The 27,076-nt window shown below is 33.4% G+C and overlaps 2 protein-coding genes and 1 long non-coding RNA gene across 3 annotated transcripts; 2 read left to right on the forward strand and 1 right to left on the reverse strand.

Moving 5' to 3' along the window:
• Window positions 1-362: 362 nt before the first annotated feature.
• On the reverse strand, window positions 363-10,191 carry LOC125588980. Its single transcript, XR_007325164.1, has 2 exons — window positions 4,685-10,191; window positions 363-1,224 (listed from the first exon to the last, which is right to left on the reverse strand). It is a non-coding gene; the product is annotated as an uncharacterized LOC125588980 (long non-coding RNA).
• Window positions 10,192-14,293: 4,102 nt separating this feature from the next.
• LOC111211060 (rab GTPase-activating protein 22-like) lies at window positions 14,294-17,300 on the forward strand. The gene is made up of 5 exons (XM_022711922.2): window positions 14,294-14,662; window positions 14,961-15,096; window positions 15,198-15,247; window positions 15,651-15,704; window positions 15,890-17,300. Exons 1-5 carry the CDS (start codon window positions 14,394-14,396, stop codon window positions 17,160-17,162), a joined length of 1,782 nt encoding a protein of 593 aa, XP_022567643.1. The 5' UTR covers window positions 14,294-14,393; the 3' UTR covers window positions 17,163-17,300.
• An 8,107-nt stretch (window positions 17,301-25,407) lies between these two features.
• Window positions 25,408-26,791, forward strand: LOC111211059. The gene is made up of 6 exons (XM_022711921.2): window positions 25,408-25,638; window positions 25,714-25,944; window positions 26,030-26,109; window positions 26,221-26,296; window positions 26,385-26,480; window positions 26,588-26,791. The coding sequence occupies exons 1-6, from the start codon at window positions 25,522-25,524 to the stop codon at window positions 26,606-26,608; spliced, it is 621 nt and encodes a 206-aa protein (XP_022567642.1). The 5' UTR covers window positions 25,408-25,521; the 3' UTR covers window positions 26,609-26,791.
• Window positions 26,792-27,076: the final 285 nt, after the last annotated feature.

A 27,076-nucleotide genomic window follows, 5' to 3' on the forward strand; every position in this document is an offset into this window, starting at 1 on the left:
TTTACGGACTTTCAGACATTGATTCCGTCGTGACCGATTTTGACCCCAACAGATAACGCCAAGAAGAACCAACAAATCCTACATGCAGACACTTGCAATCCAAAATGAGCCATCTATAAATAACATATTGGTCACCTCTTCGCAAGAGAATAAAATAAGGCATGAAATGCTTCAAATTCAGAAGAAACCACGTAGATTCCAAAGCAGCAAAGCGCCATCACCAAAACGTTACCGTAACAATAAATCGTTGGATGCTATCACTTCCTGACCTCCCGACCAACTCTTCCTTTCTTAGAGTAAGTTCTCTCTTTTGATTTGCATTTGCTTTCTGATTGCTTTGGGTGATTTTCCTAAGAAGTCGATACCCAAAATCATGCATAAGACTTAGTATTTATACAGAAACCAACCAACCCCATTTCTAAGCAAAAAGGTCTTTGGCCAACGAATGAACACATATCCCATTCACATATCTTCGGACATAAATTGCCCAACCACTTAGCATGCTTTCCACACGTGCTAAGACTTGTCTCGCAAGTCCGAATCCTCCCATGAATGAACCATGCTCGATCACTGGTCCTGTAACCACCCATATCTGACCAACTGGCCAAACTGCCGAACACTCCTCCCAATTGAGTTAAGATTCCTGGCAGCTGGTCCAGCTAGCTGAGCTCAGACTGTCAGCTGATCCGACTTGAATGAGCTCATATCTAAGCTCTTTTCAACTGGTCTAGCTAGTCTCACTCTTTCCTTAACTCAGTCCAGCTCCATTTCTTTTCATTTCCCTTCGTTTCCTTGGGTAACTTTCAGTTTTGTCCGGAGTTAAGCCTTTTTACTCCCCATGGAACGTTTGCCTTAATGTCTCATGACTGGTTCTTGTTCTCCCGTCCCATGCATGGTCTCCTAGCGAGGATCATGAACATGACAAAGAATACAAAGACCAAAGACCAAAAAAACTTATACTGAAAACACAAAAATCACCTCAAAGTAGCAACCATAGAGACATCAAATGAAATAGGTATACAAAGGGAAGGCAAGAAAATGCTAAACCAACTTCCATAGAAAAATGTACCAGCATCAAACCACATATCGGAAGAGACAGACCGCATGCACCACACAGAACCAGAAGAACCTTTGGACTACAGAGAAAGAGCCCTCGCTATGAGCAGCTAGCCAATACATGCAGGAATCCACTCCACCAATCGAGCTGGTAATGATGAGAGACTACTGAAGGGACGAGACAAAGAAATCATAAGGATACACACCCCGGAGTTTTTCAGAAAAAAAATTCAATATGCAACCCAAGACAACTTATCACAAGAAACTGATATGTGACACATCATAAACCAATGAGGAAGAAGCCGAAAGCTAACATAAAGGAGAGGGATTCTTCCCAAACGACGAGCGAATCACCAAAAAAGCAACAACCTTGATCAATTAAATTTTTTACGTTATCACGTTGTCGAGAGATTTTTTTTTGTTTAATCCATGTTACGGTTGCAGTCTTTCATACAATGTCTTCATTTCAGATAGTAGAATAAACGCTAATTTAAACCCAATCCGAACAACAAATGAATTATTTCCCGATCACTAAATCAGTTACAATCGACTTCAAGTTAATAGGTTAAAATTTACACATTTATATATATTGAAAATATAATGTTCAAAATAATCATAATTGAATATTCTAAATTAACATTAAAAAGATGTCACCAATGAAAACAAATTAATATTGCATCACATCAATTATCTTTGGTTGTTTTATCACCATTTTACTGGTTGCTTCATATGGCATGTTAAGTTTAATCAAAATCTAAAAATCACAAACAAAATATTATACTTAATAATATTATATATGTAATATAATGTTTATAAATATTGTATTTTACGTGCATTCCAATAAGAGTCTCTGTTTTTTTTGGAGTGATTGGGATGTATGATTATTACTTCATATGTTTCGTAAAAAAATTCATTTGAAAGTTTTCCACGTATATCATATTAATAGATTATTTAAAAAGAGTTTTCTGCAAAAAAAAATCCTCAATCTGGTTTTTTTTTTGCAAATTAATCTGCAAACTCAAAAACCCACGGGTAAACCCTCAAAGTGCCAGTCAAACCGCAATATAACCTTCGGCTGTATATATGTGTATTTGACTGTGTATAATTTTAACATTTTTCAATATTACATCGTTTTGGCACTAATTTTTTAATGAAATTTTTTTGTTAAACACATGGTTCGAACCTTGAAACTTAAACACTATGTGCATGCTATATAACCATCTCGGCCAACATATATATTTGTTTACTTAACAAATGCAATTATATAGATTTCTAAATTCATTCCGAAATGACCTTGTTTCTTCTTCTTCCTTTGGACATGGAAGCTTGCGTAATGAAGGTGGGGTGATCCTTTGATTGTTACCCAAGCATATTTTTTTGGATTTTCTTTACTTATAGCTATTATCTCACATGTTTTGAACAACAATCGGAATGGAATTCGCATTTCCGGCTCATCTCCGCATTCTTCTTCGAGTGTTATCGTGGCCAGAGCAAAGAAGAAAGATATGATGTGCTCCCATGGCGATAGAAAAAAGAAATATATGATGCGCTTTTATGGATCACCCCACATTTATTACGCAAGCTCCCATGTCCGAAGGAAGAAGAAGAAACAAGGTCATTTCGGAATGAATTTAGAAATCTATATAATTGCGTAGTTAAACAAATATATCTGTTGGCCGAGATGGTTATATAGCATGCACATAGTGTTTAAGGTTCAAGGTTCGAACCCTGTGTTCTACAAAAAAAATTCGTTAAAAAATTAGTGATAAAACGACGTAGTATTGAAAATTTTTAAAATTATACATAGTCAAATACACATATATACGGTCATGGGTTATATTGCGGTTTGACTGGCACTTGGAGGGTTGACCCGTGGGTTTTTGAGTTCGCGGATTAATTTGCAAAACCCATTTAAAAACTATGTGTTACTCTCTGTTCATATACTAAAATGGAAAGAAAATATATTTAGTCTGTGATACTAAATTATTTTGTATATATATGTTTCACGCAACGACGCTAAAGTAACTAAACTATTTAAAAGATACTCTTTATAAAACGAAAAAGTATTAAAAACTAAAATCGGCAGTGTTTCACAAAAATAATGGTTTCTTCTTTGTAATTTTTCTTCCCACAGACGACATATAAGTGCTATTGTTACTGAATTATTATTGTTCTTATTTTTAGAAATTTTGTAGAAAGTATCAAATAATTTTTTTGTTGATTGACTTAGAAAGTATCAAATAATTAGAGTGAATGTAAAATGTGTGACTCGACCGCTGGGAAGCATCAAATATTAGGCACTCTAGTGTTCTTTTTGAAAATCGAATATGATTCCATCCTATCCTCATGCACTCACATGCATGGTTGAATGACATTCGTCGTCGCATCTTAGGCATATAAACGCAGAAAGAAGTGATCGGTAAGAAAAGTGAGATAGAGATACCAAAATATCGAATGGTGAATTCAGTTAGTGTTTACTGAAAAGAAAGTAAGAAATAGTACTAAAACAACAATATATTCTTGTTGTGGTAGCCGCACTAAATTGATGCTGCGGTGACTAAACTAAATGAGCATAAACCAAACGTGACATTTTAACCAAATTTTTAAGACGAGCTCAAGGTTCAATGCATGTCGTTATCAATATAGAATGAATGTGAATAATAACGTAGATGTGCTAATTATTCATTTACAAACCGTTATATTTTTATTTGACCAAACATTTAAATTTTTTTTAATATAATTATATTATTAATAATCTTCAAACGCGAGGGGCATAACGGAGGTTACAAATTACGGGTAATCGGAAAACAGCAGAGATAGGTTTTTTTTTTTTTTTTTTTTTTTTTTTCCTAACATTTGGGTAGCAGCAGAGCTAGGTTACAATCAAGTTTACTAAATCTACAAACCGAGGTGTAAACAGAAAAGAAAAGGGTTAAGGGAAAGAAGACAGGGGAAATCAAGGTGTAAACATTCGAAACTTTATTGAGTGAGTGAAATATATATGATTGATTCTGCAGTTTTTCACCTTGTGAATGATACGTACGCTTCAAAATATAACGTAAGAAAAAAGGCAACAAGAAGAGAATGAAATTCATTCTCTCCATTCACTCATTTGTACTATTAATTAAAAGTCATTTTTTTGTAAGCATCACCTAAAGCAAAAAAAAACTCTTATCCGCCCACTTGCCTACCTTCTTCTTCCTCTTATTTTCTTTTTCTGATTTCTTCCATAACCATTAATGTTTGTGGAACAACCAAAATGCTATAACTAAATAATGCAAAGTAGTTACCTAGAGCTAACGAACTATAAGCCTTAACAATGGATCTCAAACCTATGGTTGCCAATCTTCAGAAACGAGAATTTATTTCTCATTCATCACTTAGAATATACACAAAGTATGAATCTGCTCTTGCTTTCTTCTCGATATACTACGTTAAAAAAGGGAGATATACCACTAACAATCTCAACTTGTAATTACTAACTCATCCCTTGATATTTGGTAACTCCAAAGATTCCCAACAAAAATAACCAAATAATGCTTTATGAATCCGGTCGTATAGAAACATAAGTTGACTGAAATTCAATGACTGATATAAACAAAAAAAAGTAGAAGAAACTGAAGCTAACCGGGAAATGACTAGAAGATGGATCGAAGCGATGTAATTGAGGGGAATGAAGCCTGGTCCGACGTCATCAACCACTAAATTAATCGTTCATATATTATATATAAATACATATATAGTTAATAAGAAGATATTTATATATATAACCGATCGTAGATCTGTGTTAAGGGCCTCGTGCCAGACAACATTCCCCTCAAAAGAAAAAAGCTTCAGAGATGAACATGGAGACCATAAGAAGAACCCTAGCTTTTACAAGAGAGATGATAAGCTTATAATTTATAAACAAGATAAAGGTGAAAGAGAAGGAGACAAGAAATCAATGATGGAAGAAGGAGGCAGATATATATTATTAGGAAAAGATTTGTGGAAATGTAGGTGGTAAAAGGAAGGAAAAGGCAATTTGTAAAGATAGATCACGTTGAAAAGAACAAACATATTAAAGTCATATTAAAATCAATTTGACGACCTTTTGTGTGTTTGTTTGATTCAAGTATACTTAAAACATTTTGGGGTTATGATGCTTATCACATGTATACGGTATTAGATATTTTTGAAAAGTCATATATTTTATCGATGTATGGTCAAGATCCTATATGTCTGGTTGAACGTATCTCTGATCAAATTAGGTCAAATAATTTTTTTCTTAAATTTATATGATTAAGCATAATTTAAATTGACTAACAAAAACGTTACAATGAAATGTAACACAAATGGTATATCATTTTTATCACGATAACGATTATAATTTAAGTCAAAAGTATATACTGAGAAAGTCAAAAGGGTTAGTTGAGAAATAACCTAATACAAAATGAAAATTAATAGGGAAAGAAAGAGGACGGATAGGTGAATTATTAAGTCATGATTATGTTGGATTTGACGAAGATGAGATTAGAGAGAAAAGTGTCTTCACACTAAAATGGTGTTTTGGAGTTGGGTTGGAGAACGCCTAAAAATTTAGTTGAATCACATAAATGTCCTTATTGTATATCATATTAACTAATACAAACCTACACATTACAAAACAGTTTATCAACTAAATAATTTAATACATCTACAATTATTTTATCATACAAACAAAGGTTATGACTAAGAAAAATAAAAAAAAATATACAAGAGACTATACATTAAAATCGGTTAAAAAAAATCTTTATGTATGCATTACAGTTACGCATGTCTTTCATCTTACATTATTGGTCTTTTTACAAATATGACTCAAAAAAGTAAAATGCAAAACTGACACATGATTTTTTTTGAAACTTTCATTTATCGTATTAACCTTATATTAATAGTCTTCGATGGTATTTTCATCATACATTAATAGTCGTCTATGGTATTTTCAAGAATTTATAAAATACAAAGTAAGTCAATATTTACAAAATAGGACTAAGTAGACTTCTTAAAAAAGTTTTCCTTCGTAAATTTGTAATTGCAAAAATGACCTAAATGAAATATTTCTTTAAAAGTTTTCTACGTCAATGTTTATTAAACTTTTTTTACTCTCTAAAATTAAACTGATTTTTGAATATTTTCTTGTTAATTCGTGTGTATTAGTTAATATTGGGGCTCTTAAATTAAATTCATAACTTAATTGGTGATAATTATGAAGTTACAAACATACATGTTATATTTTTAGCTGATGAGAGAAGAATTCTTAAAAAAGTCTGATGAGCGAAGACTTCTGGAGAAGTCTTCTCCGTTAGGTTTTGTGAAACTTGTATTTTTAAGAATGTTAAGCAACTTCTCATGATATGTTTTTAACTTTCAAAAGTGTTAAATAACTTCAAAAATATCAAGTCATGTGGTTTAATGTGTCTTCTTAGATCATAACATATATTTTTCAACTTTCATAAGATTTAAGTAACTTTAGAGTCTTATATATCTATATCTAGTGTAATGAACTTATTGTTATGTTTGTTATGTTTCGGATTTTATATTATTGTGTTATGAACTTATTGTTATGTTGAACTTGTGTCAATTGTTATATTATTATAAGTCTCTCCTTTAATTTTCATAACCATAATCTTAACAAAAGATTTACAATGACGAAAATATTGATAATTTCAAAAACTTGAATGGATGAATTAAAAATTAAACCAAGAATTTATTAATAGATTCGAGACAAAGTGGATATATTATTTACAATATTATATAAACTATCAAAACAAGAGTCTCCTAACAATAAGAGAAAACTAAAATTTTCAGAGAAATTTAACTACGAATTAGACGAAATTTTACTACGAATTAGACGACTTCCCTATAAGTCTTCTAATGGAAGACTAAATCTTCTATTTCGCAGCCAAATTTCATTTAAAATTTAAGTTTCCGGTTAATTCGCGTGAAGTCTTTTGAGAATTTTTCTGAGAAGTCTACTTGAGAAGTATGCTCGTGAATTCTTCCATAAAGTCTTTCGAGAAGTCTTCAATGAAGTCATAATATATAGTCTTCAGATCTAAAAAAACATGCATATTGGAAAATGTTTAAAATGGTTCCAACCAAAGAAAAACTTCAAAAATATTTTTTAATGCTTAAATAATAAATAAAACAATCAATTTAAGTTGAGTCTATATATTTTTCAAATCAAACATATAAACACACAAAAATACATATCCAAAATTAATAGATCTACCTTTAAAGCGGTGGAAGATGAAAATCATGAAATGAAAAACCTGCAAAAACAAGATAAATTAGTGATAAAGACATGAGACAAAAAGTTGAGAAACTGATATAAAGTTTGATGTTTTGAATTTCAAAGAAGTTAGAGAGAGGTGGAAGAGTTTTAGAGTGAGAAAAATTATATTTTTGTGGGAGCCATTGAGAGGAAGAGAGAGAATGTGTAAATTTTATTTATATAAAGAGACAAAAAATTTAATTAGGTTAAATATTCAGTTCGTAAGATTTCATGAGAAGTATTCTCACATAAAATGCACTAGAATAAGTCTTCTAAACCCTAAATTTACTATTCACCTCATAAGACTTCTCAAAAAGATTTCTCTACAAGATAAAGTTCAAAGTCTAACCCAGATCTGAAAACATGCATATTTAAAAACGTTAAAATTGCCTCAAAATAGATAAAACCTTCAAAAAAAATTTCTAATGATTAAATAATAAATAAAATAATCAGATTAGGTTGTGTCTACAACTTTTTAAAATCTAACAAATAAAAACCAAAAAAATACATATTCAAAATTTATAGATCTACATTTAAGGAAGTAGAAGATGAGAACTTGAAATGAAAACCTGCAAAAACAAGAAAAAAATAGCGAGAAAGACATACACAAAATATGCGAAATTGATATAAACCTTGGTGTTTTCAAGTTCAAATAGATTAGAAAGAGGTTGGAGAAACATTACATTTTTGTTGTAGTCATTAGAGAAGAAGAGAGAGAATGTGTAAAAAAATATAAGAATATGTCTTTTATAATAAACATTTATAGGTTTTTAAAATGTTATGTTTTTGTCTAAAGACACCTTTTCATTTTAAAAACAAAATGAAATTTTAAAAGATTCTCAAAATGTCTTCTAATATATCTTTTAATATAAATTTTGTATAAATTTTTAATATTTCTTTTATCATAAAAATTTTATATGCATTTAAATAATATTAAAATTGTCTAAAATATTTGTGTAATTTATTTTTCTGATAATTTAGTTTTTTTTATAATACTATACTTTTGACGATGAACTGTTAAATTATGACAAACTATTGCAATTTTTGATAATGGTAGACTTTGACGATGAACAATTACAATTTCTAAACAATTATAACTGTTAGCAAATCATTGTAATGATTGTTTGTTAACCATTAAAACCTTAAACTGTTTCTTTTTTTCTGGACAACACCTTTTACTTTCTATATAAGAAGTTGTGGGTATTGGCAAATCTTAACTAAAATAAATAAGCGTATAGATAAAAAGAGATATCCAGTTTTTCAAATTGGTTATTAAGGATCTTGAAAAAACATATTAACACACACAAATTTTTTATATTATTCATGAATCTTAGCTAAAAATAGAATGAGATTTCGATTGTCTTATCATACAAACAGATTTTGTGTAGCCTAAAGCATGAAATAAATTCATTTTTTCATTAAAGCATCTCGTACGAGATTCAGTCAGTATCCAATTTCATTATTCACACCTTTCGAGTTATCAACCCAAAATAAATAACATAAATCTTAATAATAAAATTACTAAAATAATATCTATATATTTTGATGAATGCTATTTTTAGTTGTTTATATCTATTTATGATACCTATAAATAATCCAGATAAATATCCAAGGATATATCTTTTCATTTAAATGTTTTGAATAACTATCTATGAATGTTCTTTTCTTATTTTTCATTTCTATATGCTATACTTTTTCAAAAAAATCTTAAAATAGCTTAAGTTACCTAGCCAACCAAATTTTTAAAAATTAATTCTAATGAAAATAAAATTTATGCTACCAAAACAACAAAAATTTACGTTTTCGAATATAACTTTTCATCTTTCATTTATAAAGAATCACTCCTAATTATAAATATTTTCTTTTCTAAATATTTACATTTTGAAGGACAAATTTATGTGATTCCACCTTGTAATTTATTTTGGTTTAGTAATAGAAATAAAAAATAAAATGTGAAAGTATGTGTTTTTCATCCTAAACATTGCATTGGTTTTTAATAGGTTGTCAAATCTCGAAGGATGTATCATTTCATAATGGTGTCTTTTCATATTAAAATTGAATTGATTTTTAAGTAGTTGTAAAAATTCTAAGGATGTGTCTCTTTATCCTAAAAATTGAATAGATTTTTAAGGAATTATCTTTCGTCTAAGTATTTGATTTTTCATTTTTAAAATTACATATATTTTTAAAAGATTGTCAACATGTTTAAGGATGTGTCTTTTTAATCTAAAATTTGCATAATTTTATAAAAACTTTTCTTTTCATTCATTTTCATAACTATTTTATATACATTTAAAGAATTTTAAATTTGTCTAAAAATATTTAGATAATGTGATTTATTGAGTAATTTGATTATTTTTATTATTATATACTTTATAAATCATTGTAACTCTTGGTGATGATATTATTTGGTGATGAACCATTACAATGACGATAAACATTGCATCTATTTGTAATAGTAAACTTTAGTGATGAACCATGACAGTTTTTAGTGCTAATCCTTTCAACTGTTGCTAATGGTAGACTTTAACGATGAACCTTTGCAACTTTTAATGTTAACCATTTTAACTCTTGGTTATCCATTGCATTTTTTGGTTCTTAACCATTCAACTGTTTTTGTTAACTACGGTAACCTTGAAATCTCTATAGAAGTTGTAGGTATTGGCAAATAATAATTAGAAACAAATAAGTCGTAGAAATAAAGAGATATCCATTTTTCAAACTATTATCAAAGATCTTGAAGAAATATATATATAAATATGAAAAATGATTTGTTATTTATGTATCTTAGCCTAAAACACAATAAATTTTATTTCTCAAATAACTTTTCGAAAAGTGATCTTGTGTGTTATTCAATCATTATCAACACTAAATAAATAATATAATTACTAATAATAGAAAAATATATATTTAAATATGAATTATCTTCAGAACTGCATAAGTTATAGTGGATGTTAATTTGTTTAGTTGGTTATTTCTATTATTATACCTCTGCATAGTCCAAATAAATATTTAAAGATATATCTTTCATATATTTCTTTTTTTTTTAATGATCTATGAATGTGTCCTTTTCTTATTTCTTTGATTTTTATATACCTATAATTTTTATATATTATCCTTTTAAGATTTTTTTTAAAAATAGCTTTTACTACTTAATCAACCAACTTTCTCAAATTAATTTTAGGGAATATAATTTAGCTACCTTTTGTAATATAACTTATCCTTTTCATTTATAAATATTCATTGCTAACTATAACTATATTTTTCATAAATCTCATATATATTAATTGAGAAACATTTTAAAAGTTGTAACCTTAAGTTTATATTAATTAAAAAAAATCTTGCTTAGGTGTCACTTAATTAGAATGTCAGTTTACCTTACGTGACAGCATAACAAACGATTTAATAATGTGTAAGTCCAAAATCAGTTCGCTAGAGAAACTTATATTAACGCAAACATAAAAGTATATGATAAGAAGTATTAATAAACCAAACTCGAGACTATATTTGCTTGGCATATTGACAGTTACATATAAATGAGAATTTCCTTATTAAAATACTTTTAATCATTGTTTAAGAAAGCAGCCTACTAAGAGTGTGGATCTTCTACTTCAAATATCGACAATTACGCATAAATGATATTTCCTTATTACATATAGATTTTAATACTATTAACTTAATACTCTTATGCATAAATATCCAATATAATTGTCTTGAGGTAGAAGAGAAGGAAAAATATGGAAAATTTATATTTAAGATGCAAAAACTTTGTCACTAAGGCAAGAATTGAAAATATTTTTCCAGAAGTTAAGGAAAATTATAGTAAATTCAAATCGTATTAGTTAATGGAAATTATAGACGATGTTAACCAATACGCTAATCCTATTTAAACGATAATTATCACTAACAATACCATCATCTTTCCAACTATCAAATCAGCCAAAAACCTCGTTTGATTTAGGACTTTGAAAAATGAGATCTATTTTTGCAAATTATTTTTATGTTTAATTATAAAATACAAAATACTTTTTGATTATATTATGTATATTTAGTACAAGAAACACATTTGCAAACTATCTACGATTTAGTAATTTGAATTAAGGGTGTTCAATTCAGTAAAAACCGGATCAACTAAAACAGAATCAAATCGAAATAGAAAATTTAGTTTATTTGGTAACACCGTATAAACCAAATAGATGTTATTTCTATAAACTGTGGTATATAGATATAGTTCAGTATATAAACCGATCAAACCATATGAACCGAATCCATATAAAACGAATAAACTGATTAATTAAAATATAGTAGTATTGTTTTATGCAAATTACATAATATAATTATATACATGTAGTTTATTTTATTTATATGATCTTGATATTTAAGACGTTAATATAAATAATTGGTTATTCTTAAGTAAAGGCCTTTTTGACATATATTTGTCTTAAATTTAGTATATTATTAGTCTTTTTCTTTTCATCTTATGAATCTATAATAACTATAATTTATTTAAAAATTATTTTTAATAGTTAAATATAATAGAAAAAACATTTTATTTAAAAATTATAGTAGTGTTTTATAAAATTGATTCTTAATCATACAAAATTAAATTGGCAAAATGTTATAAAAGATAAATATAGTATAATTTTGTTTGGTATAAAATTGAATAACAAAAACCGACAGTATATAAACCGAACCAAACCAAAATAATATCCAATCAACCTTCTTCAACTTATTTGTGTTTAGGTTCATAAATTTGTCCTCTAAAATTTTATTTCTATACCGAATAAGAACATGGAGAAAGATTATGGTAATAAGAAACTAGTAGAACCAGTGATCATTGAAGAAATTGAAAATGGGAAATTAGATGGAAAACTAGCTGTACAAGGCAGAAAGGTAACTATTTTGTGTTGCATCTTATCTACTTCTATACCTCACGTGGAAATTTGATGTTGTCTCAACTGCGGTTTCTATTAAAGGACTGACGGGTTTCAGGTGAGCATATACTATACTGGGAAGTTAAAAGGCAGTGGGAAATTGTTTAACTCAATCCTGGGAGAAGCTCCATTAAGATTTCGTTTAGGGAAAGACATTTTAGATATTGCGGAATACTCATTGTTATTGTTGTTTCTCCCATTGTAAGAAAAAAAAAGATTTGTTTTCTTATTTACCATTCTCTATAATTATAAGTTGATTGCAGGTGGAGAAAAACTCATAAAAGGTTATTGGCCATATATATTGTTATGTTATATTTCCTAATGTATAAAGGAAATATTGATCGTAACTTAGGTTTAACCGACCTAAGGGTTTTTTGGATATATACGTTTGTATGGCAAAGGTTAATGGACAAGTCAATTTGATATCAAATCTTCATGGTATCAGAGCCAGGTTACAAGTGCCTGGTATTGAAGGTATGCATAGTGGGTTATTTCAACTGAATATGAGTGGATGCAACTCTAATTCTTTGTTTTAACGAATATGGATGCATACTCTAATTCTCAGGGATGCGAGTTGGTGATAAGAGAAGACTTATAATTCCACCATCCCTCGGGTATATTTCCAGATTATCTTAGTTGAGCTGAGCATGTCTAGATTATTCATCGTGAAATTTAATATTACTGTAACTAACCAAGTTCTTTCTCTTAATGTGATGAAACACAGGTATTCTGAAGAGGGACTGATGGAATCTGTACCTAAAAATGCGTGGTTAGTATATGAAGTGGAGGCAGTAAAAGTCAGATGAGTTTTTGACATTTTGAGACAAGATTTGCTCAAGTTACTTGTCTCCCTGGAAAAGTGTGTTGGCCTCTTGCTTCCAGTTTTTTTTTAATATTTCTTTTTTTTTGGATTTGTTAGCATTTCAATAAACTCAACTCGCCTCACTGTTTTAAGTTTGTCACTGGTTATTGTTATGTAATCGGTTCGGGTAATTTCAACAAGATGGAAAGTAAGCTACGTGGAAAAGGCCAGCGAGTCCACATATGCACTAAGTCAGGGCAGTTGGTCTCAATTTGGGTAATCGAAATCTGCATCCCACATAGACATGTCACTGCCCAAAGAAGGCCTTCCATCTCCGCATGAAGGGCCGGAGGAGCACCAAACGACTTCTCTCCCATCAAATCCTTATAACTTCACCTTAACTTCTTTTTGATTTTGTGTCTTTCTTTCTACTTAAAGATTTCTAATTTATCTTTATATTTTTCTCATTAATAATATTTAAAAGTAACTCTGTTGTATACACCTCTATTTCTTCACTGAAAATAGAAAATATACATTTTTCCCCGAAAATAAATTTTTTTATATAAAAAAATTGTTCCGTAAAAATATATTATCTATATTTTAAAATAGTTTTGTATACTTTTAAAGAACAACAATTATGAATATTTGAATTGATTAAATATAATTGATCGATAATTATTAGAAAATATATACTTCGTTGGACTGACATGCCGTTTCCACTAAGTAAATTTGAATATGATAGAAAGTGTAGATAGTGAATATGACAAAAATAAATAGTATATTTAAAATAAATAGTGAAAACAAATACACTGATATTAACAAAGATATCAAACAATGAAAAAGTAAGAGATTCATATAATCTTATCTTCAAAATAAAATTGATATATACACAGTAACAGATTAAAGAAAACATTGGTAAATGATATAATTTTACAAATTTTCTTGACAATATTATTAATTTGCAAGAAAAAAGAAAAGAGCAAATAAAAACGACGAAAATAAATTATAAAAACTAAAGTCATTTAAAAAATAAATAAAATTTATACACATATAAATTATTAATTTTAAAACTAAAATTATTTTACGGAAAAGAAAAACGAGTTTTAAATACTAGACGACGTTTGTGTTTAACAAAACTTTATGAAGGCCCATTGAAGAAATAGGCCCAATCATTAACCAAAACACCTACGACTTTTTCTTAAATCAGTTTTCATTGAATTTGGGTGCTGAGAGAATAGCAAAATTGCTATGAACTCTGAGAATCAGTAATCTTGGAGGAAGCTAATCCCTAGCTTGGGGGGTGGGGGTGATGTTTGGACCACTACGATTGACGACGACCGACAAAGTGGCGGCGGCCACTCGCTCCGTCGCATCGACGGTAACTTTCGTCGCCGTGGTCTTCTTGACGCTGTTCCTCGGCGGGAGATGGGTCGTCTTTGCCGATGGCAGCAGCGGTGGCGCCGCCAGGAACGGATACGCAGGCGAATTCTGGTCGACAGCTGTTGCTCCTTCCAATGTTGGTTTAGCCGTGGCGGTCACCGTCGTGGCCGTGGCTGTCACCGTCGTCTACTCCCGTAGGTAGGTGTATATATGAATGCGAAATGAAAAACTAAAGATCTCAAGTAAAAGCTTGTTCACTACTTTATCATGCTTAGCTTAGTAATAATAGTAGTCCTTTGATGCCCATTGATCCGAAGTCTAGATTCTTTGAAAGATAATAACTGAATAATGTAACCAATGTCTTAGGTCTTCTGTCATTGGCATAAATGAACATAACATTTACGATTCGAAGCAAGCTATTGATCGCCACATTTTGTTTTGTGTAATTTTGTTCCTTAAATGAAGTTGCTTATTTTCTGCTAATCCATTTCTTCAGAGGAAGCATTGGATCGCCTTGGTCACTGAGGAGAAGAAAGCATGCTCTTCAGCCTACACAGTGGAACGCCTTTTTCACAGAGGAAGGCCGACTCGGTGATGGAGGTGTCCAATTTCTGAAGAAAGTTCGCAGTGGGGTATGTTGCTAATTGCTCCATTTGATAAACTTCTGATACTCAGACTTTAACCCAAATTGTCCTATTGTGACTTTGTATATTAATTCATGTCGTTGTTTCAGGGTGTGGATCCGAGCATCAGACCAGAAGTTTGGCTATTCCTCCTTGGAGTGTAAGAATCTGCATCTTTTTTCCTTTTCCCTTCTTTATGTTCTTAATGCTGAAGTATGATTTGGATCACTTATATACTCTGCGGCTACCATGGAGTTTTTTGTTTGTTCAGCCTTAGGTTCGTATGTATGTTCTAAATGTTGAAGTGTAGATTTTTCGATGGGGTTAGTAGTTAATGTTATAAGTTAGAAACTTAGAATAAACTGTAAACCACTCATTAACTAGGAGTTTCAAATGGGAGAGTCTCAGAGTCGCCTTTTATGTTTTCTTCCTGAGGATTTATAAGACTAATTCTAGCCCGGTCCTCACTATACGTTAAGATACTTTGATAATGAACCCTGTGTAAGTTAGTACTCTTTATCATCCCGACATACTATAACCTTATTCTACTTAACGTCTCACAGGTATGACTTAAACAGCACCGAAGAAGAAAGAGATTCTATCCGACAGCAGAAACAGTACGTTCACTTGTACAAATTGAGTTTCATGGCTTCTCAGCTTCTGCCAATATTTAAGTTTCCCATTTTTCTCTGTTTCCTGTTAGGTGGCAAGCTGGTTATTGACTTTTTCAATGTTTCCATGAATTTACCAATAAGTAGTCGTTTGAGAACTCCTGTCGCTTAGACATACGTAAATCTTGCAGGAAGGAATATGAAAACCTGCGGAGACAGTGTCGCGAGATTCATAGGCGCAATGAAAATGGCAGTGACTCAAAGCAGACATCTCAGAGCAGCAACACCGAAGACAGCCAGGTTCTTGATTCCCATGATATTGAACAAGTCAGTATTTCCACGAGATCCATCCAAGTAGAAGAATCAGAGAAGTTGAATTCCGAATCGATCCGTCAGGATGGGGACTGTGAAAAGAGTGGCGTCACCTCCGAAGATGATGCTAATGACTCAGACTCAACAAACTCTGAAGAAACCGAGACTTCACCTCTTCTAGCGAACGAAGAAAGAGAAAGACATGATACAGCCGTTAACTCAGAGGCACCCAACTCTGAAGAAACTGAGACTTTGCCTCGTCTAGCCAAAGAAGAAGAAGCCGAAAGACACGGTAAAGTCAACCAAGAAAAAGACACTCCGTCTCCATCATCAAAGCCAAAATCTCAGGCAGAAGAGGAATTCACCACAATTTGGCAGAGAATAATCCGCCTGGATGCAGTGAGAGCCAATAATGAATGGGTGCCCTACTCACCATCTCAAGCTGCTGTGTCTGACACAAAAGCCCGGGGAATAGCCACACAGGTTGGTCTTACTGACTACGAGGACTTGGAGCCCTGCAGGATCTTACATGCAGCTCGCCTGGTCGCCATCCTTGAAGCCTACGCGGTCTACGACCCTGAAATAGGTTACTGTCAAGGAATGAGCGACTTACTATCTCCTATACTCGCAGTAATCGAAGACGACGCGTTTGCGTTCTGGTGCTTTGTCGGGTTCATGAGTAAAGCAAGACATAATTTCAGGCTAGACGAGGTTGGAATCAGGAGGCAACTCTCAATGGTATCGAAAATCATAAAGTTCAAAGACATCCGCTTGTACAGGCACTTGGAGAACCTAGAAGCGGAAGACTGCTTCTTTGTATACCGTATGGTGGTGGTGATGTTCAGACGAGAACTAACATTTGAGCAGACGCTTTGCCTGTGGGAAGTAATGTGGGCGGATCAAGCAGCCATAAGAACCGGGATTGCAAAGGCGACATGGGGGAGAATAAGGTTACGGGCACCACCGACAGAAGATCTGTTGCTATATGCGATAGCGGCAAGCGTGTTGCAGAGGAGAAAGACGATCATAGAGAAGTACAGTGGGATGGATGAGATCATGAAGGAATGTAATAGCATGGCTGGTCGTCTTGATGTTTGGAAACTTCTTGACGATGCTCATGACTTGGTCGTCAATCTTCACGACAAGATCTGAAAGAGGCACTCTTTGCCACTGTTGCACTTTCTTTTGTTAGTGTTCATCTGTTATTGTTACTTAAAATGTGAAACAAAAAAATCTTCAACCAGGTCCTGGAATATTTTGTTACTTAAATAAAGAGAGCTAAAATTAAAATGGATGGGTAGAATTAGAGATGTCTGATACAAAGGCTCTTTCTAGAAGACACAAGGCTTGAAAGAATAATGAATAACGGATGTTTGCTGAGTCAGAGGCAAGAGCACATGCTATGTTGGATCACACATAGAGTGTGTACGTGACGTGGAGGTTGTGCACATGCTTGATGGCTCGAGTGTGTGTGAGGAATGAGGATCGTAAGGAGTGATTATGAAGTCGTTGATCAAAGTTGGGAGACTCATGAGAAAACCTCTCTAAACTTGTTATCTTTTTATCAATTCCAGTAATCAACATCAGTTCATCATCTAATTTCTCTGATTTCCCTGTTTAACGATTCGATGCCTAAAACGTATCAATGTCAACCTCTCGATTGAGAATTTGAGATGTTCCCTAAAACCAACCTCTTAGATAGGCGAGTGTATATTATCCGAAAACTGAATCAAGACCAACAGTAAATCAAAACGAACGTAAACTTTTTTTTTTTCCCAAATTGAAATTCATTCATAATCGAATTACCGGTATTCATACACAAGCTGGCGGCAAAACGAAATAGCCCCAGAACCAAAAGCCCATAAGAAGCGGCAGCTAGAACCCACACTGGGACGACTAAAACCCACACTCGGGTGACTTAAAAACAAACACAAACCATAAAAACTAAACCAACACTAGCACCAAAAGCACGTTAACATCCACGCAAAAGCCACATCAGGTCACTTAGCAGTTTTTAAAACAGAGTAAATGTCAATGGTCGGGAAGTACCGTTGCTGCCTATAGCCCGTCACCCGGTACCCTCCACTTCTGCACCCAAACCACACTTATCGCTGCTGCCTCGCCCGCCAAACGATAAGACCAAAACCCGGGGACTTCAAACCTCAACAAGGGGAACCGCTGCTCGGTCCACACGCCTTGGATACATAAACGCTCTACAATCAAAGAAAGAAGCTCGCCCAACTACCAAGAAGATGAAGCCTTGCCAAGAACCTCTCCAACACTCACGGGAAAGAAACCAAACGACAAGCAACCAAATGACACATAACCCCAAGAACAAATACTGCTAAGTCACAACCAACAAGACGCTTACACCCATGGCCTATAACGATTAAGACTCACACACCTAACAGTACAAGAGCCCAATCAAAACGCTAATTACCATAGCTGGGGATGCAAAAGACGGGACAGAAACAACCGCTGCAAGGACAAGACCCCCAATTCCCGCTCGTCCACTCCACCACAAAGACCCAGCTTTGAATAAGAAACGATGACAAGAACACTGGACGAGTCCGTCATGAACCTCGCGCATCACCTAAACATGGAGAGCACCGCAAAAGTCTGAAGGAGAAAACCAGATCTGTCGGTGAGACTACCCAAAAGCCGACTCCCTTGCTCTTCCAAGCTCACACCAACTCGTCGGAACACCAGAAAGCTCAACCCACCAGTGAAGCTAGTTCTCCACGGAGCAGAACCTGACACTTACCGGCGTTGAAACACCCAGAATCCCAGAACATATCGAAAATGGATCTTGTTAGAATCAGGAAGCAATGATAAAACTAGATCTAAGAGAAAAGACAGCCTCCGACGTCGGAGAGACCAACGCCGGAGCAAAGCATGAAGAACACCTTCAGAAACTTTGGGAGAAAAGAGAGAGAAGAGAGAGAACGGAATAGATATACTCTCCAGATAATGAAACGAACGTAAACTTACAAATTTTTTTTTTTTTAACAACTGATTTTTATTGAGCTTATTGTGAGTTTACATAATTCTCGTGAAGAGGATGATCAATTATAGCATGCACAAAATAATGAACACGCAAACAGTATATCATTTGGAATTGTAGCCTTGGCCAATATATTTGCAACTCGATTTGCTTTCCTTCCTATCCAAGAAAACAAGATTTCCTCAAACTTTTGCATCCACCATCATATCTCTCTGATCTAGTTATAAGCTCCAAAGTGTAGTTGTGCATGCTTGAGCTCATCAATGGCTTTTTTTTTTGCAATCAGTTTCAATGATTATCTTCTGATAACCCCTTTATCCAACAATGTTGATTCTTTATAATAACCATGTTCATCTCTTAGAATCCATCCCACTCTCGCTTCAACATTTGAGTTAACAAAACTTCCATCTACATTACATCTAGTTTTACCTTAGTTTGGCCTTTTTCAATATGTATGTGTCATGCTTCTAGAACACCTTGTAGTCGAGGGTGTAGATGTTATTGGAGATTCAATATCCTTCCATTCCTTTGCATCAGCTTGGACGTACTGAATAATTGTTTTCCAATGTATTTGTTATGTTTTGGAAAATCATAACATTCCGGCTCTTCCATATACGCCAAGGATCCATAATGGCATATCGTGCAGATGAGTCAATCTTGAAGACGTACAACAACTCAAACACGCTTCCATCTTCTCCTCAAAAGATGTTTCCGAGCTGTTGATAATGTTATTGGAAATACCAGATCCTCGCTAAATTTCTTTTGCATAGGGACATTCAAAAAATAGATGCTCCTCTGTTTCATCTTCTACATATTGCATCTTGTGTAATATGTCTCCTCTTTAAATTTGTTCATGTTGTAAAACATCTCAAAACCAACTTCCAGACAAAATGTTTTATTTTTGGTGGTCCTTTTGTTTTCCATATTTTATGCTTCAACTCTAGATCTCCATATGTCTGCCATGTGTGTTGCAAGCCAATATCCTGGTTTGATGGTGTATATTCCATCTTCATTGTAATCCCAAGAGATTTTGTCTTGCATTAGGGCTAACCTTTAGTTTCATTATCCATTCGACATGTTTTCAATGATCACTTCTCTTATTTTTTACATCACAGTTACTCCACTCTTGTAATACCAACTGGCTGACCTGAGATGTATCATCAACATTACCAAGAGCTCGTGGAGGTCTAGGCGGATGGTCACGTATCCAAGTGTCCGACCAAGTATTAATCATAGTACCATCTCCAATGACATATCCTAATACCTTTTAACCAACTCTTTCCCACAAAGAATTGATTTCCATGCGTAGGAATATTTCTTTTTTGAACTGCTTCAAGAATACATCAATTTGGAAAGTACCGAGCCTTTATTAATCTTGTCGTTAGACATGAAGGATTTTGTTAAAATCTCCAAACTTGTTTTCCTAACAAGACTTGATAAAAAGTTCTAAATCTTTAAATCCAAGTCCTCCTTCTCTTTTAGAAAAACATACCTTCTTCCAAGCATACCAATGTAGTCATTTCCTATCACAAGAACTCCACCAAAACTGAGCCAAAATTCCATTTATTTCGTCATAAACCTCCTTAGGCAATTTAAAATCACTCATTGAACAGATTGGCATAGGTAAAGCTACTGCTTTGAGAAGAGTTTCTTTTCCTCCTAATGAGAGATGACGTTGCTTCCATCCTTGTGTAACAGCCATTACTTTCTCAATAATAAACGCAAACATCTCACTCCTCTTAGCACCAAACTGTTCAGGCAATCCCGAATATTTACCACTGCCACCTTCATAGTGGATTCCAATACATTTCTCATTTGAGTTTCCACAACCGATTGAACTTCTGATCCAAAAATTATTGAAAACTTACTAAGATTGATTGTATGTCCGGAGGAGAGAACTTCAGCACATAGTATGAAAAGATAGGGAGACAATGGATCTCCCTTTCTAATGCCACGTCCTAGTATAGTATCACCTTCTGGTGATCCATTAATGAGAATTGAAAAGCTAACAGTAGACATGCAACTCATGGTTCATTGTATCCAACGCCTATCAAATCCCATATAGTACATTGTTTTCTCCAAAAACTCTCATTCTTATTTGTTATAAGCCTTTGTAATGTCAGTTTTAACAGCCATATAAGATGTAGCTTGCCTTGTTCTTGACTATAAGACTGTGAAAGATCTCACGAGCAATCGCTATATTATCAGAAATCACTCGGCCAGGTATAAAAGCATTCTGATTTTCGGAAATGATATTACTCAGATGTTAAAACCGATTTACCAGCACCTTGGAGAAGACTTTATAAGATACACAATGTTGAGTTCCATCCCATTTCTTATTTTATAAAACTGGAATTGAACCGAAAACTGAATGAGAGAATACCAAAAATACTAATTACATATTTTAAAATATAATTCATACACCAAAAAAATATTTAAAAGGAAATATAATCTTCGAATATTTTTTGGTTCTTTTGGATTTAAACCCGAATCAAATCCGAATCAAATCATAACAAATTTGAAAACCGACTTAAACTTGACTAGTTCCAAACCAATCTGATCTGAAAAAGACTCTTAATGGGTCAAAAACACGCCAACCTGATCGAACCATAAACTAGAATAACCCAACCGAACCGTAAAGTTGAATGCCTATACTCTTAGATTGTTAGATGTGATTTGGAAAACAAATATATATATATATATATATGTATATTTGAAACTTTTTTGTTTGATATTGTGATTCTCTATAGATTTAGATTAAAATTTTTGAATTACATAAAGCATTCATATACTTGATTCGTAAATAATGATTTAATGATGATTAGATGTTAATGCAATACTAAATTCTCTAAAGATTTAGAAATAAAAATTTGACTTAGATATTTAGCCTTCTTATACTTGGACTCGTAAATAATCATTGATCAGATGTTGATGTAATACTACATGCTAAATCATGATTTAGATATAAAAATTTGAATTACATATAGCATTCATATACTCAAATTGTAAATCAACATTTAGTATTTAAGACAATATCTAGAGAGTAATATGTTTGCCTAGTTTTATGGAATTGACTCTAACATCCGATCCGGCCGGAGGATTAGATGTTAATGCAACAACTACATGCTAAATCATGATTTAGATATAAGAGATTTGAATTACAAATATCATTCATATACATGACTCGTACATTTAGCATTTACAATGATTAAATGCATCTCATGGTCGATGGATTACAACTAGTTTTAAATTGATGATCAGATGTTAATACAACTACATGCTAAATCATGATTTAGATATATAGATTTGAATTTCAAATAGCATTCATATACATAACTAGCATTTACAATGATTAACTTTTACAAATAATGCAGATATTAACACAATACTGAAAGAATTTCATGGTCGATGGATTACCACAAGAGAATGAGACATATTCTTCCTGAACGAAGATTTGTTTTAGATAATAAATCATGTCCTCATTCTTATAGAGACAGAGGGAGTTTGGAGGGTGGATAATGCATGGAATAAAGACATAAATGAGTGGGCAATAACGAATTTACAAAGACAAATTTCTCACCAAGAAGCAATGTTCAATGTTAGCGTGTCTGTTGGGATAGAGTTTAGGGGTTTAATGCTGCACTATTTAGAAGAGTGGTGAGGAGGGTGCCTAATGGATTATTGCCTAATGGAACAACGTTCATGCAATACATGTTCAGAGATCGGTAAGATAATGTCAAATGATGTATGACGTATGTATTCATAGGATTTCTATCTTTGTTTCTGATTTATGTCATTGCCAAATGGCTATCGCAACTGTAAAGAAGAAAACCATGATTTCCAATTCATATAAATGGCTTCAGCTTTTATGTTTGACGTGTGTGATTATGTGACATGCTTACTACAACTGGGCTATTGCTATATATGACATGGCAAAGATGCGTGGTCTCACAAAGGAAGCTGAACAACTTTGGGAATATGTTAGTAATGTTGCATACAATATGAGCACTGGCAAAACTTTATCCTGTTAATTGTTAAAACTAAAACTATGGTGGTTTGATCTCAACTCATAATACCAATTCAAAATTCTTATTTCAGGCGACCAATAACTTTGAAAATGTTGTTCGTTCAACTCAACTGGAGTAGTTCCGAGGGAATGATCATCTCCTAAATTACAAACTTCACATTTCAAAAACCAAACCTTAGTCAACTATATCATATCCTTTCTTAGCTTTTGTTTTGTCATCTTTTTGGTTTCTGACTTATATTTTGAACTATCAATTATATGCAGGCCTTAAACAATTGGGGACTGGTGTTGCAGGCAGGGGCGAATCCAAAGAAATTTTCTAATGGGTGCATAATGTCGATAAGCCATATTATATACACACGTATTTGTAAAATATATGAAAATGGGTGCATAGAACTTCCAATTATAAAAATAATTGGGTGTAATCATTCTCAAATGGACTAATTTACTTGTAGTTTATATGTATAACATAAAAATTATTAAAATTTTATGGTTGCACTTGCACCCACAAGTTTAGAATCGTCCATGGTTGCAAATATCTCCACAGTTCTGACATCCCTACCTTTAAAAAGTTTTATAATGTCAAAGAACTTAGAATATTCCTCTGTTTTTTTCATTAGGAACTCAGCCAAATTGTTCCTGCTAGAGAGAAAGAAAAAGTGGCCAGAAATGCAATTAGCAAGGTGTGTACTTTGTCTTTCTGGCTAATTTAGACGTCTAATTTGATATGCATTAATGATTTCCTAGTGTTCCTTTTCACTTGTTTTATCATACAGTTTAGGGCGGCAATCAGGCTGCAATTTGATTTCCATCGAGCCATATACAACCTTGGAACCGTTCTGGTCAGTCATGCTTTGACAGTATCCTTTCACAAAGTTTTTTACATGCAGAATTCAAACTGCAATCCAGTTAATTGAATTATTCTCTGTATTACAGTATATATTAGCAGAAGACACATTTAAAACATGGGGTTAAAGGAACGGCAAAGACATTCCTCCTGGTGAGTTATACAGCCAACCTGCCAACTACATCGCTGCAGCTCATTCCTTGAAGCCAAGTTATTCGGTAAGCCTTAGATTCACACTGATTCCAACTCCTGAGGGTTAGGCTGATCCTTTTTCCTGGTCCAGGTTTACAGCAGCGCATTAAGGCTCGTTCGTTCCATGGTACTTTTTTTATGACCCATCACTTCCTGCACTCAAGTTGATTCATGTTATGGAAAAATGACCAATATAAGTAAATATGTATATATATATATTTGTTGGGCAGCTACGGAGCTACCTCTACCGCTTCTTAAGATTGGATATCTAACGACACCACCAATGGAAAATTCACTCGCACAGTGATTGGAAAAGCACGGAGTTTGAGCTCAATCACGAGAGGCTCCTTCAGGGACTCTCTCAATTTGAGTAGGTTTTACTTTTATGGTCTTGAAGAGAATCTTCCGTTAAGGAAAAGTTGAATCATGAGATTACGCAAAATGATGGATAGTGTATCTAGAGAGATTGTTCAAATGCAGTGTACTAATCTTACTACCTTGCGTGGGGTAGGTAGTGAAACCTGAAGCAAGAGATGGAGAGAAACCTGTCTGGAAAATCAGAGCCAATGAGCACAAATGTGGAGAGGAAGACGGTAAGAGTGAATATAACAGAGATAGGGTCAGTGACGACATGTGCTGATCTGACTCTGCCTCATGGTGCTGGTCTCTGCATTGATACTGTTCATGGCCCAGTTTACTTGGTAAACGCCTCACTACATATACTTATATTACTATTTAAGAGGAAGATTTTAAGATTCGAAATGAAAAATTGTATGGACATCGGCCTTAAAAAAACAGGTAGCAGATTCATGGGAGTCGTTGGATGGGTGGATGGATGCAATACGGTTGGTGTCGAAAGGGAAGAGTGATGTTTTAGCCGGTATTATTACCGCTTAATCACACACCCTTTCATACTTTGCCTCTGCGTATTTTTTAGGCATAAATTCTCATTTCAGAGCATGATGTATTTCTCTCTAAGGAAATTTACAATTGATGCCTCCCAAATGGACTATGAATTATTTTCCCTCCTTTTCAAAATAATTCATATTCTAAAGTTTTCATACTTATTAAAAAACACATAAAATTTTGATAATAAATATATTGTTTTCTTATGATTTTTAACTAATCAAAATTCAGTAAATACAATTATTGTCTTTTAAATTTACAATTTGTCATTGTAACATACAATAGAAAAATAAAATATGAAAATTTTAGAAACAGATTTTTTTTTCTAAAACATGGATAACAAAAAAAGGGCAACTATCCAAGAATTTTCAATCATAAAAGGACCAACAAATAAATAAATAAAATTCAACATGATCGGTTGGGGTAATGGGCCAATATGATATATGTGGGCCTTTGTCTTTCTCTGTCTCTCTCTGCTGTCTCAGTGTCACTTTCCAAATCCAAAATCAAAGAAGCTCAGAGCTGAAGAAAATCAATGGCGTCTCCGTCGACTAGGTGGCTTTCATTCCACGGTTCTCTCTATGCCAAGCCTCGTATACTTTCTCCGTCGCTTCCACTAGCCTACTATCCCCTACAACACCCTAACAACAAGGTGAATCGATCAGCAATTTCTTTCAATGTATCTTTCTCGATGAAACCTGTGCCAACATTTTTGTCTTCTTCTTAGCTGAGTAGCGAGGCGAAGGCCAAGCGATTGATATGCAGAGCGGATATTTCACAGGACGCGCCGCTAGCGTCGGCAATAGGCGCGTGCATCCTCAGTTCCTTTGTTTTTCCGGTGGCGAAGCGAGTTGACGATGAGGAAGAAGAAGAAGAGGAGAATTCAGCGATGGTATCAACAGATATGAGAATAGCAGCCATGGGAATCATCAGCTTCATCCCTTACTTCAATTGGCTGGTCTGTTCCTTTTTTTAATTAGATGAAATGTAATACTCTTTTAGCTAAAGAAACAAATTCTGCTGCTCTTCTTGTGGATGCACAGAGTTGGGTCTTCGCTTGGCTTGACACTGGGAAAACGCGTTACGCTGTCTATGCTTTCGTTTATCTCCTTCCCTATCTCAGGTACCTTTGTACTCATTCTCTCTTTGGAACTCTTATGTCTCTCTTTTAATTGTTTTTTTTTTTTTTTTGTCTTCAATTGGGTGTTATTGTTCATTTTGTTCAAATTTTCAGCTCAAACCTGTCAATTTCTCCGGAAGAAAGCTGGTTGCCCATTACTAGCATCGTCTTGGGCATCATTCATGTTCAGGTTCTCTTTCTAAAACCACTATAAACTTGCGGCTGCTGCAACAACAACCCTTTTTTGTATCATCAACCTTTTCCCTTTTTGTGGGTAGCTTGAAGCAAGTATCGCAAATGGTGATGTTCAGACTCTTGTCAAAGACACATCTCAAAACTTTTCTTCAAAGAAAAAACTCCATTTTGATTCCAAGGTAAACTTTGCTTCTTCTTAATAAGTTTAATAACCGTAAGTGTCCTCACTAGAACACTTCCGAATTGGATATGATACTCACAAGTCCCTTAAAATTTTGCAATGAAGGAGAAAGACGGTGACGATTAAAACCAACCTAAAGGAAGACCCCAAAGACACCAAGAATGAAACTATGAGGGGAATAAAAGAGAATTAATGATATGATGATGATTGAGTTAGTTTTGTAACAGGCCCTTCTTCTTCTTCTTTTTTAACCCAAAAGAAAGAAAGAAAAATAATAATAATTCAATAAAAAGTGATTTAGTTCCCAAAGATAAGGAGTGGATGAGAATATAGAGCTGAACCCTCGCATTACACCGGCCACTAGCAATGTCCATCGCAACAAAGGTGAGTATCATTGTAAGCTAGCTGGATAGGTGCTGAACCGCTGCTTTGCTCCTAGCTGCTGGGACCGGAACATCTTTGTAGATGCAGCAATCCAACATACGGAATGGTAAACTGTTCCACATGTCAAACCATAGAACTATAAGACTGAACAAGCCATAACGTGATAGGGGGCAGATAAAAAGGTGAACATTAGGCCCAAACTGTTTAGTA

This window comes from Brassica napus, chromosome C6 (assembly GCF_020379485.1).
Source record: "Brassica napus cultivar Da-Ae chromosome C6, Da-Ae, whole genome shotgun sequence".
In the NCBI taxonomy this organism is placed as follows: Eukaryota; Viridiplantae; Streptophyta; class Magnoliopsida; order Brassicales; family Brassicaceae; genus Brassica; species Brassica napus.

Bases quoted from the DNA above. Each gene is read 5' to 3' on its own strand.
- LOC111211059 (XM_022711921.2), top strand. From the start codon at position 25,522: ATGGCGTCTCCGTCGACTAGGTGGCTTTCATTCCACGGTTCTCTCTAT. The intron at 25,945-26,029 runs GTCTGTTCCTTT...GTGGATGCACAG, and splicing joins TCCCTTACTTCAATTGGCTG to AGTTGGGTCTTCGCTTGGCT. The intron at 26,110-26,220 runs GTACCTTTGTAC...TCAAATTTTCAG, and splicing joins TATCTCCTTCCCTATCTCAG to CTCAAACCTGTCAATTTCTC.
- LOC111211060 (XM_022711922.2), top strand. From the start codon at position 14,394: ATGTTTGGACCACTACGATTGACGACGACCGACAAAGTGGCGGCGGCC. The intron at 14,663-14,960 runs GTAGGTGTATAT...CCATTTCTTCAG, and splicing joins ACCGTCGTCTACTCCCGTAG to AGGAAGCATTGGATCGCCTT. The intron at 15,705-15,889 runs GTACGTTCACTT...TAAATCTTGCAG, and splicing joins TCTATCCGACAGCAGAAACA to GAAGGAATATGAAAACCTGC.